Source organism: Dryobates pubescens, chromosome 17 (genome assembly GCF_014839835.1).
Source record: "Dryobates pubescens isolate bDryPub1 chromosome 17, bDryPub1.pri, whole genome shotgun sequence".
NCBI lineage: Eukaryota > Metazoa > Chordata > Aves > Piciformes > Picidae > Dryobates > Dryobates pubescens.
Window position 1 is genome coordinate 19,416,813 of NC_071628.1, and position 17,443 is coordinate 19,434,255.

Consider the following 17,443-nt stretch of genomic DNA (forward strand, 5'->3'; position numbering starts at 1 on the left):
CACTTCCCCAAAGCTGAGCTATTTGCTGCCCAGTATGTGAATGCTAGTTTTACAACACATCCAGACACAACATTTAAGTCAGTCAAACATTTCTGAGGATCTAACAGCTCAAGAAAGAACACTGAAAAGCCCAGATCATAGCCAGCAAGAAAGAAACCTTCCTCATCCTCAGTACTCGTTTAACAAGTATTACTAACCATCAAATGAGACAGAATGGCCTCCAGTTGCACTTCCATGGTCAGAAACACTAGAACTTAACAAGCCAAATGTTTTCTTACAACTGACTCATAGGATGTGCATGCACCACTGACAGCCAGGTTAAGCACATGAAGAGAACACTGCATTTTTCTGCTGGAAAAGGATCCTGAATTTGTGCACATGCTGCACTTCAGGCTCCTTTGACTGATAGATACATATGTGTTCTAGGAACCCTATTGCTACTACTATAGTTACACAGTCATGCAAGGGAAAAAAATGCTATGTTTCTTCACAAAAATCAAGATTTGTTTCTTATTTTAAACCCCAAAATGGAAAAAGCATTCAAAAAAATCCAAACATACCTTCAACAGATACACAGCTAATTAGATAGTAAAACCTGGTACTCAAGTGAAAAGCTCCATTCTTCTCCCCTAATATCTTGGATTTGAGTGTGGCTTTTTTGAGACACTGCAATCGAAACAGTGAATAGAAACAAAACTGACTAAATGGAATTTGATCTATAAACCCCTCTGCATTAACAAGAATCTTCACCAACACAACTGCTCAGAAAAGTGTAAATGATGTTTCATATCAGCATTTAATTACACACTAAACATCCAGTGACAAAGAGGTACTCATTTTACCTTTAAGTATATAAATCCAAGTGTTCTGTTTGATGATCCACTTATGTGACTTCAGGAAAAGACAGGGGAATGTAAAAGTTCTTCCTGTGCTTCAGTCCGTACTTTTCTAGTTTGTGACCTCAAGAACAGTTAGTTTATTCAAGGACAACAAACCACTTTAACAACCAAGCAGAGACTAAAAAACAAGATGTCCTCCCACACTGAACCTGCACTAGAGGTGGGGGAGGGGGAAAGCCAACTGGCAATGAATGTAGCAAACAGAGGATACACTTTACTGTTTCACATACAGGCACTAACATGGCACTGCAGAACACCTGGTGATTCAGCTTTATGACTAAACTGAGACTGATACTAAGTGCTCTACATACAAATCTATGAACATAAATGTAAACAGAGTGTTTGGCCTCCATACAATGCAGTGTTTCTGAAAGTGCTGGGGTTTGGAAATCTGTCCTGCATATTTCCAAAAGCAACTACTTTACATTCTGTTTGACAGGATTTATAAGGTGTTTTGGAGGGTAACTCACTTTGGTCACAATCCCAAAGAGAAGTTTTTGTTGAGTAGCTTCAGCTATCCTCCTCATCATCACTAATAAGGTCTCTTTTTTCCACACAGGTGTCTCGTTCACGCAGGAAGTCCTCACGAATGGCTTCTAGTTCAGTTAGTTCAAGACGCACTTTCTCCAGATGATAGGTCCTCCGGTTCCTGATCTGACGTAATGGAAAGGGATTCAGGTCTCCAAAAGCAATAGCAGTCAATTTCCTGCAGGATTACACAAAGTTAGAAGACAGCACTTCCTATTTGATTGGTTTTAAAAATCAGTTTTGGACTTCATCCATAAAACATTTAGGATATGGCTCATACCACTGGTCTCCTTCACATACCTGACAGGTCTCAGATGGCACTGCAAGAAAATTCCATAGAGCATTCCAGGTTTACGGTAATTTCAAATGACAAAGTCTTATCAAATGTTCAACAGTTCACAAAGCCACCAGCAAGCCTACAACCTTTGCAACACTGAATAGAAGATGTAAGCTTGGCTAATTAAAGCTTTTTTGGCTAGACTGAATAATTGCACATCCAGTTACCCAATTACAGACCAGGTAACTTCCTCCCTACCACTCACTGAAGCTTGCTCAATCCCAGGACACTCAGCAGAAGTTGTCAAAGACAATGAAGTGGTATAACATACCAGGTAAAGCCTGAGATAATACAGATATAGATAAGGATAATACCAAACTTGTACAAGCCAAACTTTATGATACAGTGAGAAAGCTCTGCAATTCTGCTGGCTGGAGCACTGGGATCTCTGAGCTTGTCAGATCACATAGCAAAGCACCACAAGAGTATCCATCACACTCCAGTGTCATGCTGCATCATCCTGTCATTCAGCCACAGCAAAACTAGTCACTGGTCTGCCTAATCAGTCCAAAGACAGAGTTAACATTGAGTAGCATTGCTACTGTTGATGTGTACAGAAAAACCCAACAAAACAAACAAACCAACCCAAAAGAAAACAACCAAAACCCCCCAAAAAATAACCCCCACCCAAAACACACACCACCACTCATTATTTGCTAAGGGGAACTGAAATTTAACTTATGCTCATCTGATAAGCTAGAATATCTATTAAGAAAATTTACTTGGACTGTTTATTTCAGACTAAACTCTCCCTATGTTTGCATATTTGAGTTAAAAGAACTATTTCCTGCTATTTATAAACAGAACATATTTCAACAGCCTTTCTACCTGTGCACAGCATGACATCGAATGCAATTTCCATCTGCAGAAAAACATCTCACTGTGACACTCTGTAACCTACAGTATAATTATGCAGGTTTGCAGAGACTTTTCTCCACCAGAGAGCTTTAACTTACAAATTCTGTGCAAAATAACGTCTGTCTAATGAATTCTACAAAAATAACCTTTCAGAATTTTCTGTCCACATCAGGAAAGACATAATTCTACATGCTCTTGTATTGTTTCATTTCTGATGCTGTAAAACTTGTACTTGCCTCAATGTTTAACAGCAAGGTAGGAGTCCAGGATGAGTGGCCTCCTGAGCTGGGTAATAGGGTCGGGGAGCAGTGTAATGCCCCAGAAATCCATGAGGAATTAGTCCGGGACCTGCTGAGCCACTTGGACACCCACAAGTCCATGGGACCGGATGGGATCCATCCTAGGGTGCTGAGAGAGCTGGCAGACGAGCTGGCCAAGCCGCTCTCCATCATTTTCCTCCAGTCCTGGCTCACTGGAGAGGTCCCAGGTGACTGGAAACTGGCCAATGTGGTCCCCATCCACAAGAAGGGACGGATGGAGGAACCTGGAAACTACAGACCAGTCAGCCTGACCTCAGTGCCAGGGAAAGTGATGGAGCAGATTATCCTGGCGGCAATAACTGCGCACCTGAAGGATGGCCAAGGGCTCAGGTCCAGCCAACATGGATTTAGGAAGGGCAGGTCCTGCCTCTCCAACCTGATCTCCTTCTATGATCAGGTGACCCGTCTGGTGGATGTGGGGAGGCCTGTGGATGTAGTCTATCTGGACTTCAGCAAGGCCTTTGACACCGTCCCCCACAGTAAACTGCTGGCTAAGCTGTCAGCTCGTGGTTTGGACCACAACACTCTGTGCTGGGTTAGGAACTGGCTGGAGGGCCGAGCCCAGAGAGTGGTGGTGAATGGTGCCACATCCGGCTGGCGGCCAGTCACCAGTGGCGTCCCCCAGGGATCAGTGCTGGGCCCCATCCTCTTTAACATCTTCATTGATGATCTGGATGAGGGGGTTGAGTCAGTCATCAGCAAGTTTGCAGATGACACCAAGTTGGGAACAGATGTTAGTCAGTTAGAGGGTAGAAAGGCTCTGCAGAGGGACCTTGACCGACTGGACAGATGGGCAGAGTCCAATGGGATGGCATTTAATAAGTCTAAGTGCCGGGTGCTGCACTTTGGCCACGGCAACCCCATGCAGAGCTACAGGCTGGGGTCAGAGTGGCTGGAGAGCTGCCAAACGGAGAGGGACCTGGGGGTGCTGATTGACACCCGCCTAAACATGAGCCAGCAGTGTGCCCAGGTGGCCAAGAAGGCCAATGGCATCCTGGCCTGTATTAGGAATAGTGTGGCCAGCAGGAGCAGGGAGGTCATTGTGCCCCTGTACTCTGCATTGGTTAGGCCACACCTTGAGTACTGTGTCCAGTTCTGGGCCCCTCAGTTTAGGAAGGACATCGAGACACTTGAACGTGTCCAGAGAAGGGCAACAAGGCTGGTGAGAGGCCTTGAGCACAAGCCCTATGAGGAGAGGCTGAGGGAGCTGGGATTGTTTAGCCTGGAGAAGAGAAGGATCAGAGGCGACCTCATTGCCCTCTACAACTACCTGAAGGGTGGTTGTAGCCAGGTGGGGGTTGGTCTCTTCTCCCAGGCAACCAGCACCAGAACAAGGGGACACAGTCTCAAGTTGTGTCAGGGGAGGTTTAGACTCGAGGTGAGGAAAAAGTTCTTCACTGAGCGAGTCATTCGTCATTGGAATGGGCTGCCCAGGGAGGTGGTGGAGTCGCCGTCCCTGGAGGTGTTCAAGGGGAGATTGGACGTGGCGCTTGGTGCTATGATCTAGTTGTGAGGTCTGTTGGAACAGGTTGGACTTGATGATCCTTGGGGTCTCTTCCAACCTTAGTTACTGTGATACTGTGATACTGTGAAAATGGCAGCATAAGAAACCAGGTGGTTTGAATCACGCTCTTATCAGTTCCAGCAGGCAAACTCATGTCCTCTAGGTGGCACTATGCCACGACTTCAACTTCCATGCCTCAAACACAACGAAAACAGATTTACAGACCAGCAGAGTGTGTTTGTATTGTAAATACTTTTAAGCATTAATTCTGTCCTCGACTGAACTCACTACCTGCCAAAGGTGTCCTATTGGCTCGTTTTCTTAACACCAAAATAAGATCTCTTTCAGCAATATTAGAAATTTCTTAAATAGTTTATTTTAGCATCATGAAGTTTAGACAGGACAGCCAAGTCATCATTTCTGTTATATAATTGGCAAAGGAAGGGAAAAGCCAAATATGAAGCTCCAATTAAATATAAAAATTTTGTTCAAATTAGGTAAGAAGATTCAATTTATTTTCCTCCTCCCTCTCCCCCTTTTGTTTTCCATCTTTAGCTTCTGGTGATACTGCTGTGGTAGTACTGGTACTACACATAACACATTTGATTATAAACTATAAAAAAGCCCATTTACTGATTATAAAATATCCTCACATTGGTTTCATTTCTTGTTTTGTATAAAAAAAAACCCCGTGTGCACCATCTCCCCAACATCAAGTACATACTTGTCTGTCATCCCAGGTTTGGAATCAGAGTCAGCATTTATTTTGGTCACAAGCAGCTGAGAACAACAACTGCCCAGCATTTTTCAAATCGAAGTGGGGAGTGCCAAAATACAAAGCAACATGCAATTCCTCTTCCAGAGTTTTTGGAGGGGTTTCAGCAGAGGAAACATCTGCTGCGAGAGTTTTACCATTTAATCTGTTGAAGAGCATTCCCCCTGCATCAGTCCCAGCAATTCTTTTTAAACACAGTCAGATTATTGAGTTTTAACTTCTCTCCACTCAAAATAGAAACACAGGAAATAAAAATCAATAAACAGCTCTTGCACTAGGAGCCAAAAGCCACACTTAAATTCCTATCAAATTTATTACAGTAAAAAGGAACACCTCAGATTCCAGTTATACTAAACTCAGAATCAGGGAGTTTTAGTATCTGTGCAAAATATTTTTGGACTTTAAGCCAATGCCAACGTGACTTTTCAAGATTAATTTGCTAATCCATAGTCTTGAAACTATGACCCTGAAAACATTAAACCTTAATTTACAAATTGTAATTCCTGTGAAAGACTAAAGAATAGCAGACTCTCTGATGTCCATTTATTCTGCTTCAGACTATATCTTGAAATCAGCTGGAGTTACATGACATTAGCCTATGAACTAATAATGCAAAAGAGATTAAAATCTAGCGGGTGACAGCTCACATTTTCCACAGTTGAGCCAGGATGAGTTTTTATTTATGGTCAAACATTTCACAGTGTAAGCTGTATCTGCCATGAAATTAAGTGTTGCTACCATGACACAACTGCTAAACACAACCAACATGGCAAAGTAATCTCTATCAGACCTAAAAATTTAAACCTATGCATTCATCACTTGTGGGTTTGCCTCTGCTAGATGAAACTACTCATGAGAAATCTCAGTAGTTGGTTTCATCTCTTGTTGCCTTATATCTAAATTAAGATCTAGATACAAATTAAACAAAACAAACATGACATACTACTAATATGCCCCACTACCAGTCTTTCAATTGCATATAAGTTTGAGGTACCCACCTGGCATCAAGTATGGTGCGTGTGAAGTATCGAAGGTACTTGAAAATGGACATTGAATCCTGCAGTTTTAAGATTTCCTCTTCATTGTATTTAAAAAGTGCGAGGGCAAATCGGAATATTACCTGACAAAATTACATATAAAGTTTAGTTCTTAGCAGGAAAAGAATACACTGGTTCTCACTACTATGTCTTAGGAACTCAGAAGTGTTACTCTTCTACAGGCTGCACCTGAACTATCTCATCACATGCCCCTCTACCTCCCCTTCCCTGCCACTCACTGCCCTACTTCCAAAAGCTGCAAAAAACTTCTGTTGTGACCTGTAATGAAGACAAAGTGCTCTGCACTTCTACACAGAATATAATATTGGCTGCCTTTACAAATACCATGAAGCTTAAAACTGATATGAATGAACACACAAGCAAAATACCGCAGCATGTTAGAACACTCAGATGATACCACCAAGAAATCAAGAAAACACACTTCAACTCCCTCTTTTCTCTCCAACTGCCTAATTCTGCTTTAGTGTTATTACTGTGTTGCAGCCCAATGATTTTCTTTTTACTGCATGGATTTAATTTCACTGCAGTTCAATAAGTATGAAACACACATAAATTTCATCCCCACCCTTTATGAGAGCACAGCTCAGATAGTCATTGCTTGTATTTTGTACTACTTCTAATCTGCAGACATAAAACAATTAGTTGTGGCAGAGGCAAGTTAAACATTAGTACTTGGTTGCAACTGATTTTTATGTCTTTTCAATACTTCTAATTGCTGCCTCCTTTACTGAAGTTTTCTTCTTTATATGAGTAGCTCTTATTTTAATATACTACTTAAAACTGATTGACAGCTGCATGTAGGCATAAACAACACTGCCTGTAGCTTGATTGTTCAAAGGTAAAAAATAGGTAGGTGCTGAAAGGAAAATGTTCAACATTTAGAATTCTTCCATGTAACTCAAGCTTATAACTTGAAGAACACAGATAACATGGAAAATGTTTTAACTGGTTTATGCACCTTTCCTCCCTTTGGTAAAAAACCCAGCAACTTATCTCATTCCGCTCACCTTTGGTCCCTCATACAAGAAGGAGTCCCAGATTTTGAAAAGGATGTCGCTAACCACACTGTCCACAAATACAACCAGGAACCAGTTGAAAGTTATGAGAGTGTAGTCAACTTTGTATTGCTCAAAATGAGCATGCAGTCGTGGAAGCTTCTCACTCATTAAATCCTTGAATACTCGCTGATCAACCTGAAGAGATAACAAATATGTATTGTAAAATTAGGAGCAATAATGCCATATGTCAAAGAAGGGCTGTTAATCTCTAAGTGCAAACTCTTCATGAATTAACCCAGGAAATCTTTTGCTTCCAAGTCACCCCTAGCCTTGTAGATACTTGCAGATCCTGTGCTCCTACTACAGGTCACCAGCGCTGCACTGGTGTAGGAGCACCAGAGCAGTGAACAAGCTGTGGAAAGACTCGAAGGGAGGAGGCAGCACATAACAGAGCCTCACCAGGAAGCAGAGAAACACTACATCGTATACTGCTCACAGTACTGTAAAAAGCATTTCCACCTGTCCTCCCCCCATTTTAAGGAAAGAAATGATAAATCAGTTCAGTGTTGCAAAGCTAATGCAAAAGGAGTTAACGACCAGAGCTCCAAACAAGTCACGGAACTCCTATTTTAGCACTGGCAGTCCTTGTCCAGACAAGGGCCCTGGTGCCTGGAACTCACATCTATCAACTCAACACATCCCCCAGAAAGGCCTATCAGCCAGTTTTAAGGGAATTTTTTCAAGGAAAGTTGCAGTTTACATGAACAGCCTTTATTTTAGCAGAGCACATACCTGAGATCCTAGCAGTGTCTTAGTATAATAATCACGAGGCATGAAAACTTCAACTATTGTTACTAGACACCAAAATGCATCTTCCTGTTCCAAATACAGAAGTGCAATGGCTACCAATCTGAAAAAAAGGGTTTATTGGGAGAAAAATATTATTATAGCATCACAAAATAGATTTAGAACAATTACAATAAAGCCTTTGCTTCTGTTCAGCAGTGACAAATTACCAGGAGAGCACTAAACAGCAAAACTGTTAATTAAGATGGGACAGTGAGCTGTCTTCTCAGCCAGGCCAAGTATTTTTATTGAGTTCAGTAAAACATCTAAAAGCAAAAGCCAAGTAGCCAGACACCATTTTTCCAGGAATTAAGGTAAAATAATTGAGAACTCCCAGGTCCTAAATACACTACTCTGACTCCCAAACTTTTGTCTTTCCTTACTGAAGTGGAAAAAGAACAGATGGTTCTTGCATTTCACACACATTTAAGTTTAGTAAGAACCCTTCTAACAAGTTTTATTTACCTTATTGAGTATAAAGTAAAGTAACACTTTTGTCTTGATCTACTATTGTTTTTGAGGAAAGGCCTTGATTATTTTTTTCAAAGACTAAATTTGTTCTAAGTACTTCTTAAAGTAGTAAACAAACCAAAAAAAGGCGTCAACAATATTCCTGGTTTTCCCATTTCCAGTGAGTGTTACATAAGAGAAATAAAAGAGGTACCTTCATGTTACCGATAGCTATTTGAATACGAAAAGTTATCTTCACTGTATTTCTCCAAGGAAACTTGGTTTACTTGGGGATGTAACTACACAAACTGCTTCTGATGTTACTGAATAAGGTGACCACACTTCAAAAACTGTAGATGATTAAATCATGGAATAAATTGCTAATATGCTTCTGACTTCTGCAAGTATGCCCAAATGCAGAATTATTTACAGTGAAACCACAAATACCCAGGAGAAACAGCTGGTACACAGGAAGCTCAAATTTAGCAAAAGCATTTCTAACACCTAGTCACCAGAGACATTGCTCCAAGTCTGCAACAGCTGTACTCTTCACACATTTTCTGATGTGTCAGCAACAATATTAATACTAGAAATGTATGCTTTACCTACACGATGTAAGTGCTGGTGATGAATACTCAGAAAAGTTCTTACTATGTTATCCACTACCTCTACTACAGGCACACTATCTCTATTACATTATCACTGCCTCTATTCTACTACTTCCTTGGTGCAGTTTCAAATAATAAAGGTGCACTAGTTCTAAAGTCTTTTACTCAGTTCTAGTACTTAAGTTATAATACTGTAGATACCATCTTGCACACGATCATGGGTTTGAGAAGTTTCTTACACTAACACACCTGCTTCAAATACCACTACAGATCTCACAGTGGCAAAACTACTTGGGGAAATGACTTCAAATTTTTCTTAGCACTGTAACATGAGAATCATCCTTAAATTCATTACTGACATTCTGATAGAAGACACTGAAAGAAATGTTTTAATCTGTGGCCTTTACAAAAAAGCTAAAACATTTTTGCACACAAAACCAAAAAGATACCCTACAACTAATATGAGGGCAATATACAACATTTCAGTAATTAATTACAGTTCCAGTCCTTTTGCCAAGCTGATTTTACAAGTTTCATGATCCAGGTCTTCTGGTTTCACATCTATGTTTGGAATTTTTTGTTTTAATTTTTTTTTTACTTACTAAAACATTATGAATATACAACCCATAAAGCTAATAGCTGCCCAAAAGCATATTGCTATACATGTGATTTGAAAGGCCCATTAAGCATTTCACTGCACAGATGTAACTCCAGGTTTGCAAAATCTTACCTATTGAGCCCTTGGCAATATCCTATATCGGGATTTCTCCAGGAAAATGCCAGCAGCACATTTCGTAGCTTCTGGATCCCTTCAGATGTTGGGGAGGAATAATGTTTATTGTTTGGCAAAGTTCTCAAGAGATCCAACTCAATTTGTTTAGATGCAGGATTTTGTTTCTCCAGAGCATTTTGAAGCAAGGTTTGGAAGTACCCAGGAACGGTGCTGTCCTTGAATTTTTTAACATGCAGATTGACACACCATTTCCATATCTTGGAACGATGTTCATGTGGAATTCCAGATCGAATAAGATTCTTCAGTTCCACACAGCGAATCATCTCTCTATTCATTGTGCTTGCAAGGTAGTTTTCCCATTTTACTCCTGTGGAGATCTCTCGGTTTTCACTAAGAGAAAGGGACTTCAGGTCCAAAGCACGTGATTTTGCTACTAGTTTCTCCTCATCATCATCCTCTGGGACTGTCTGAAAACCATATATATCATATTCACTGAAATAGAGGGAAAAAAAGAACAAAAAGGCTTTCAAAAATGAGTTCAGTAGCCCTGTAACTCATCCTGTTCCCATCCTAAAATCACTTCAAATATCTGTCCAGCCACTCTCCATAGCTTTTAAGTTTCAACAATTGTTAAACATTGTTCTAAAGTATATCTTTTAGTAATTGTTTTTCTAATTTCACATACAAAAGAATTCATATCCCAATATATTTTGTAACACAGATAAAGCAATTTAAGAGCATAGACAAGTCTGAATACAAACCCATGTATTCAGTAGAGCTCATCTCAGCAGCTATCTGGCAACATTAGAGTATAAATTTTATACTTTATCTCAAGTCAAACAATAAATGTATTGGTACAGCCAATAGGATTTCATAATGATACTGTTATCCATGAAGGGTATATATACCCCATTGCAAATATACCCCATTGCCTGTTTTCCAGCAGGAACTGGGCCCACTGACCTACTCTAATAGGACCAAATTACCTGACCAGATGAGGTTTGAAAAAGGCCTGTTCTGGTTGTTCACTAGTTTCTGCTTTCAGGGCATCTTCCAGCAACTGTGTGATGACCTCGCGAGCAGGACTTTGTTCCTCCGAACAAACAGGAGTTTTCATTTCTTGAAGTAGGATCAAGTATTTACTTTCTATCTGACAGAGTTTGGCTTCCAAGCTGGTATACTGCAGAAAACAATACATGAAGTCTTCAGAAACTTACCTTGTACTATGGCTTTCTTAAAATCTGGTTTAATATTAGTTTATGTGGCTTAAAAACTTTTAAGACAAGACCAGTTAGCTCTGCTTTCTCTTTTTTGTAGCACCAGAAAACATAAAGCAACCCTTATGCATGGAAAATAAAAACTACACATCCATTTTATTACACTACTGTAAAATTCTAGATAGGAAGTACTTGGGAAAGAAAGCTCAGATAGTTGTGGCTTTTAACAGAAAGGCTTTTGAGGCACAAGAGCGAATCAGAGAGTTTTCTAACACATGGTCTTGTGTGTGGAAAATTTGAGCAAACTTTAATTATCATATGAAGCACAACTCAACCGTTTTGTGCTCTTAACAGCTTTAATCTATGCATGTTTGAACAAAAAGAACTTAAATGGCATTCTGAAAATAGGACTTAAGCAATACCATGTACAAATTGTAAACACATACTTCTGTGCCAAAAAAAATAAAATCACTCAGACCTGGCTACTGTGGGCATCATTTCCAAAACACAGAGCAAACCCCACCAAACCACAGCCACAGCTGTCTTGCCTCACCTAGAGTGTGTGTGCACTTTTCCTAGCCCCAGGCAATTGAAATTATCAGTTAACTGCAACTTCTCTACATCCAAATCCATCTATACAGAAACACCCTTCACAAGTTGCATTCACCACACTGTAGTCATCCCTCATACTCAGGAGAAAGCTCTACTCAATGACATATCAAATCCTTACACATGCTACCATTCATATACTTTGCATACATGCCTGTGTGTATGTTACAGAAGTTCCACTGCTGAACACAATTTTGAAGTCAATTACTTCTTTCAATAAATCTTTCAGAAAGATTAGTCTGCAAGGACTGGTTTAGCCTTTTTTTTTTCCCCCCTTTAATACATTTAAGTATTACATTTCTGGTCCACATTTCTATTCCATGTGTAGATTTACAACTGAATTTTTGAAAACTGCTTCAAACATTGACAAAATGAGAAAGATGCTGTGTTAGTCTGACCTTTGCCTGCCATTCTCTCTCTCTTGCTTCTGCATTTCTTCGTAGAGCAGCAAGTTCCAAAATCTCCTTATTTAAGAATTTGTTCTGGGTCTTATAACCTTGAAGATTGTCCTGTTGAGAGAAAAGCAAACTGGATTTTTAAGAAAAATATCTTATAAAGAGGTAATATCGACAAGAAAGTATACCTCAGAATACAGAACAAGCAATTACTACTAAGACTTATCGTCAAAAAACTCCACCCAAAACAATAAACCCACACAGGATCAAACTAAGGATTATTTCTAATCTTCATGTAAGTCAAACGCAAATGCCAAAGATGACCAAAGGGCAGTGCTGTGCCTCATTGCATCTCTTCCAGTGCTACATTCCCTGCAGAAGGCAGCCTCAACTCTGGAAGGCTGCAGCAGTGGGGAGGAGAACAGAAAAGTACATGCTGAACACACCAGGGAGGCCATGGTGCTGTGCAGCAGCCAAATGCAAAGCACACAACAAGCAATATAAGTGGTTTGGTTACCCTCAACAGTCCTCATTTAAAGTACAGTTTGATGTCTGCCTCCATACAAAAACATACATCCTCAGTAATTACTTTCCTTGAGTAGTCCACTCAGATCCAGGCCACAAATATTAACTCTGAAACCTGAGATTGTGGGATGAGGACATGCTGGTACCCTCCCAATAATTACAGTACTCCACAACACCTACAAGCTTTCTGCCAAAGCCACTGATTACTAGTTTCAGTTATATTTTCTAAAAGTTCCCAGTCTCAGATACAGAAAACTATGGAAGTGCATACATATTTTACATGACTCAGTCATATTCCAAAACCCTTGGAATGTTAATGAGTTTGGAATACAACATTTATCTAAAGACAACAAAGCATGCTTAGAGCAACTTCAGTAGCTCCATTAAGAACTTCTGACACATAGGTGTCAAATAGGTTAGAGAAAATGAAAAGCATTGATAACATCTGGAGCAGCACTAGTTAAACATTTTCCTGTACTTCTTTTTCTCCTTGGTAGTTTGCCTTTGCCATTCCACATGTTCTTTGTTTCCTCACTTTTGACAGTTTAAAAAAAAAAAAAAAGCAAGCTTTCTGGTTGCTTTTCTCCATACTTTTATTTTCCTCTTACCCTTACTTTTTCCTGCTCCTTATTTCTCATACCACTCCTTCTCCACAACAACTGCAATATATATGTACACACCAGCTCAAAGTACCAAAATCCTATTTAAATTGTGACATAACAGCTTAAAATGTAGATTCCAAGAACAGAAAGCCTCAGCTGATGAGGATCTTGGAGAAATGTTGTAGCGATCTTCTCAAACAGTACAGCAGACTAGAAAATAAGTTTTTACAGGGAGTAGAGATTCCCCTATCCATCAGACAGGGGCACTGCTCTTACTTTTAGCCTGTCCAGCTCCTGTAGTTCCTTATTAGTACAGGTGGCCATGGAAGAATTTACTGCTCCACTTTGAGAGGATGTAACGTCCTCACATTCACTGAGTTGACGAGAGAGTTTCATGATCACTTCATCTTTAGCTTGAATAGTTTCCATCAACATACCCAGACGCTCATTGAGTTCTCCAACTTTACATTTCAGGTTCTTAACTTCCTGCTGGAGACTATCTTTTTCCAGATTTAACTTTTCAAGTTGGTTGTTAAGACCCAGTATCTGGTCATCTTTTTGGTGCAAGAGCTCTAATTTGTCTTTGGGAACCCCCTCACAAAGACGGCTTGTGAAGTATTTATCATATTGGGAAGATCGGACTGTTTGCTGCAGAAGTCGCACAAGTTCCTGAGAAATAAAAATAACAGTAATGAAAACCAACAAGACCACCACCATAATGAAGCTTTAAGTTTCTAAGGCTCACAACTTACAAATCTAACATCAAGCAAAAGAAATCTTTGCAATGGGCTCTGCATCTGAATCACAAGCTTATAAAAGACTTCATGGTGGCGTTTGAATGAAAAAAAAATAAACATATGATGGAATTTATAGCAGGCTAACACCTTACAGTAATGACAGGTCTATGCAAATAGCTTAAGTACCTTTCACAGAGCTAAGGATCCTGCCTAGAAAGGCTCTAATAGGTTTGAGAAGAGTAGTTGACAGTTCTGGCCCAGCAGCTACTTGTAAATTAGAAAAGATTTACTTCTAAGAAGCCCTGTTCTAAGAACACTCACCATTCTATTCTATGAATCTAAGATACAAAGGAGGAGGACTTCAGCCCAATATGTAACATTAGAGAATGGATAAGGGAAAGGTAACTAACTGACCTCTCACTAACAGGCAGAAAATGTAGGAGGGGAAAACCAAAACCCAAACAAAACCAAATGAAAACCAACCAAACAAAAACTCACTAAAAAACAGCCCCCACTCCCCAAAACCCCCCCAAACACAAAACCAAGAAAAAAAGGACTTCAGAAGTTCCTCAGTAATTACAGGTACTAAGGGTGAAAGATGCTGTCATTGTCAACCAGGATCCTAACAGAGGACACTGAGCAAGTCAGCTTCAGAGAGTAAGATCTATAAACCAAGTCAATGAACATGGTGCAAGTGGAAGTTTTGCTCAGGGATCTAATCTTCAAGAGCTGTAAAACAAGGGCCATTTAGCACCCTTGTTCTATGACAACCAAGCAGTTCAACGCAGTTAGGCAGCCATAAAGGCTAAACTCAACCACCTGTCAGATCCATTTGCTTTTGCGCACTTTGCCTGAAGACTTAATTACCTTTTGGCTCAACAGATCTTTCTTTAGCTTTTCCAACTCCTCTTGCTGGCTCTGATACTTCAATTGCAGTTCAGAGACTAGTTTGTTGCCATTACCAGCATACCACTCAGTCGGAGAAGAGTCGCTGCTGTTCCGGCTTTTGCTCGATCCAATCATGTCTTTTAATGGGCGCCTTGTTTTGTGTGGAATGCGGCCAAATTCGAATGGAAAAGCTGAACTAGTCAGTCCTGCATAAAACAATTTCTTCTAGGTCAGTTCACTTGGTAAAAAGACATCTGAAAGCATTCAGACTTCCTTTTAAAAATACGCTCATTAAAATTAGCCTTTAAGCAGCATTTAAACAGCCCAACACAACGATGTTAAACATGCCTCATTTTCCCCCTACCTTTACTTCCTTCTGCCAGGTGTTTCCTCTTTTCTTCCAGGGCCATCGAGTCCTCCAAGTCTTTTGGGGTTGGATCCAGCAATTCCCACTCTTCGGTGGTATAAAAGATGCTCTTGCGGTTTTCATTATTTCCTTTTCTTAGAGAGGACATTGAATTTCTGAGAAAAAGACAGCAGCTTCCTGTCACAAAGATTTCTCCACTTGGCATTCTTTTTATTAAAGGGGTTTTCAAGCAACCACCGCCACTGAAGCAGTGCGAAGTAAAAATAAGCTACAAACCAGACAAACCTAATACCACATAAAAACTCAGAAAAAAAAAAAGCACATCCTACTAAACAGCACCTGCTATCAACAGCACTATGACTCAAAACCCAAAGAATTATTTCCCCATAACAGCATGTTAATATCGAGGAGACCACTACAGTCTTCAGTGTCAACCTGGTTTATCCTTGTTTTAGCAGTAGGGAAAACACAAAACAAGATTAAGACTGAGGAGCAGCATCTCTATTGACCAGCTACTCTAGCTTAGAATTTTAGGGTAACTGCCAAGCATTAAACAGAACAGCATGCAGTCAAAAGGCATGTATGTTACAGCTTCATATTCTGGATTAATGTCAAACAGGATAGTCCAAGAGACCTGTGGTAGCTGAATTGCTGAGGACAGACTCCTTAAAGGTTTTCTTTCCTAGGGTGGAATGATGCCAATTATCTGCAAGAACATTTCAGAGGCAACCTCTAAATTCCAGCCAGATAATTCTATGGAAGAACAATACATTTCACAAGCAAGATTACCCTACCCAGCTTCCCCCACAACCAGCATGCAATCACAAACAATTAAGTCAGTACTTATGTCCACTGAAATAAAATAGATGAAATTGGGTCATGGCTGACATATTTTCTAAGGCACCCAACATTACTGTGTGTCACCTGGCATCTCTAAAGGTATTCTCAGAACAGTGGCTGATCTCTCACCATGCAACTCCACAACTGCTTGTTCTGCTCTTGGTCAGCTTCAGTATTTAAAGCCTGTCTGAACATCACCTTTTAAAGCTTGAAAGATCATAAGGAACAAGAAAACCAAATGACTTATAGTCTGCTCCCAAAACTGCTGTTAGGCCCATGAATAATAACTGCTGATTGATTTTTCAAAGGTTTTGCACAGGATTGTTAAGGGCACCAAAGCACCACTGCCTCATGGTTTTCTACTAGATTAGAAGTAGGTAGTAGAACTTAATATACAGTATTTATTTCCCCAAGCACAGTTTGACAAGTACAATTGGGTAAACTATGCACAATCTGATCATATAATCTAATCATTCTGTATTTTTATGCTTTTGGGGTTTGGTTTATTTTATGATTATGGAACGTAAGGTTATAATTCAGTAAGTTTCCAAGTCTATATTCTGCATAAATAAGAGATATGAGTAGCTGACAGCATAAAGATGAAAGAATTCAGAACTAGATGTCTCTACATGCCAATTAGTACTTGAAAATAGATTTTAAAAGGTAAAAAAGCACATTTCAACTTTAGTTATTGTAAACAAGTGTTTGCAGATAGCTGTTTACAAAAGCCTGCAGTGACAGGACAAGGGGCAATGGCTTCAAACTAGAGAAGAGCAAATTTAGATTGGGTATTAGGAACAGCTTCTTTACTATGAGGGTGGTGGAACACCGGAACAGGTTGACCAGGGAGGTGGTTGGGGCCCCATCCCTGGAGATATTCAAAGTGGTGCTCGAAGGGGCTCTGGGCAGTCCGATCTAGTTGAGGATGCTTCTGCTTACTGCAGAGGGGACTCGACTACATGATCTTCAGACATCCCTTCCAATCCAAACCATTCTATGAGTCTATGAAATACATAGCTTAACTCAAACACACATTCCACCCTTTTCCCCCCAATTACTTTACTATTGCCACCTAGAATGCAAATGTAATTATAGCAATAGCGTCTGTCAAACACATCATAAGCTACAACTCTGCACTGTGGGCTGCAATACCTTTCAGTAGAAGATCCATCAATGTGGGCAAAATGTAAAAACATTTAGAAAGAAACTGAGAAGTGGTAACAAGAGAGCTGAAAACCAGTAGGACTGCTTTCCTTAAAGCAATTAATACTAAAGAGTAAACCCATTAAAAATGAGGGGATAAGATGTGGGTTTGCTGTTCCTGAGAAGGGCTCTGATACAGGAATTTA

General features: G+C 40.0%; 1 protein-coding gene across 2 annotated transcripts in view; it reads right to left on the reverse strand.

Annotated features, from left to right (window-relative positions):
* Nucleotides 1-1,015: 1,015 nt before the first annotated feature.
* Nucleotides 1,016-17,443, reverse strand: part of TBC1D2B (TBC1 domain family member 2B) — a 30,848-nt gene continuing 14,420 nt past the window's right edge. For both annotated transcript variants that reach the window (XM_054168898.1, XM_009911393.2), the window contains exons 4-13: nt 15,252-15,409; nt 14,867-15,093; nt 13,539-13,931; nt 12,139-12,249; nt 10,901-11,094; nt 9,912-10,406; nt 8,070-8,187; nt 7,287-7,472; nt 6,220-6,341; nt 1,016-1,605 (exon numbers count right to left, since the gene is read on the reverse strand). In XM_054168898.1, the coding sequence (XP_054024873.1) occupies nt 1,410-1,605; nt 6,220-6,341; nt 7,287-7,472; nt 8,070-8,187; nt 9,912-10,406; nt 10,901-11,094; nt 12,139-12,249; nt 13,539-13,931; nt 14,867-15,093; nt 15,252-15,409 (2,200 nt within the window). In that variant the 3' untranslated portion in view covers nt 1,016-1,409. The remainder of the gene's footprint in view (nt 1,606-6,219; nt 6,342-7,286; nt 7,473-8,069; nt 8,188-9,911; nt 10,407-10,900; nt 11,095-12,138; nt 12,250-13,538; nt 13,932-14,866; nt 15,094-15,251; nt 15,410-17,443) is intronic.